The 390-nt window shown below is 69.0% G+C and overlaps 1 protein-coding gene across 1 annotated transcript; it reads left to right on the top strand.

Moving 5' to 3' along the window:
- Positions 1 to 6: 6 nt before the first annotated feature.
- On the top strand, positions 7 to 386 carry LBX1 (ladybird homeobox 1; the record flags this gene model as incomplete). The annotated part of the gene is made up of 1 exon (XM_010727416.1): positions 7 to 386. A coding segment is annotated over exon 1 (318 nt), but the record flags the coding sequence as incomplete, so codon positions are not given.
- Between the last annotated feature and the right edge of the window lie 4 nt (positions 387 to 390).

Below are 390 nucleotides of genomic sequence, written 5' to 3'. Positions count from 1 at the left end.
TCTTCTCCCCGCGGCAGCGCATCCCCGGAGCGGGTGGGGAAGGCAGCCCCGCGCCGCCCGGCCCCACCATGACTTCCAAAGAAGAAGCCAAGCCTTCCTCGGGGGAAGAACGACGGAGGAGCCCTTTGGATCACCTCCCGCCTCCGGCTAACTCCAACAAACCCCTCACCCCTTTCAGCATCGAGGACATCCTCAACAAGCCGTCGGTGCGGAGGAGTTACGCGCTGTGCGGGACGGCCCACCTGCTGTCCGCCGCCGAGAAGCACCCCGCGGCCGGGCTGCCGCTGTCGGGCCGGGCGCTGCTCTCGCAGACGTCGCCGCTGTGCGCCCTGGAGGAGCTGGCCAGCAAAACCTTCAAGGGGCTGGAAGTCAGCGTGCTGCAGGCGGCCG

This window comes from Meleagris gallopavo, unplaced genomic scaffold, assembly GCF_000146605.3.
Source record: "Meleagris gallopavo isolate NT-WF06-2002-E0010 breed Aviagen turkey brand Nicholas breeding stock unplaced genomic scaffold, Turkey_5.1 ChrUn_random_7180001889064, whole genome shotgun sequence".
Classification (NCBI taxonomy): domain Eukaryota; kingdom Metazoa; phylum Chordata; class Aves; order Galliformes; family Phasianidae; genus Meleagris; species Meleagris gallopavo.
This window is presented reverse-complemented; position numbering and strand designations above follow the sequence as displayed.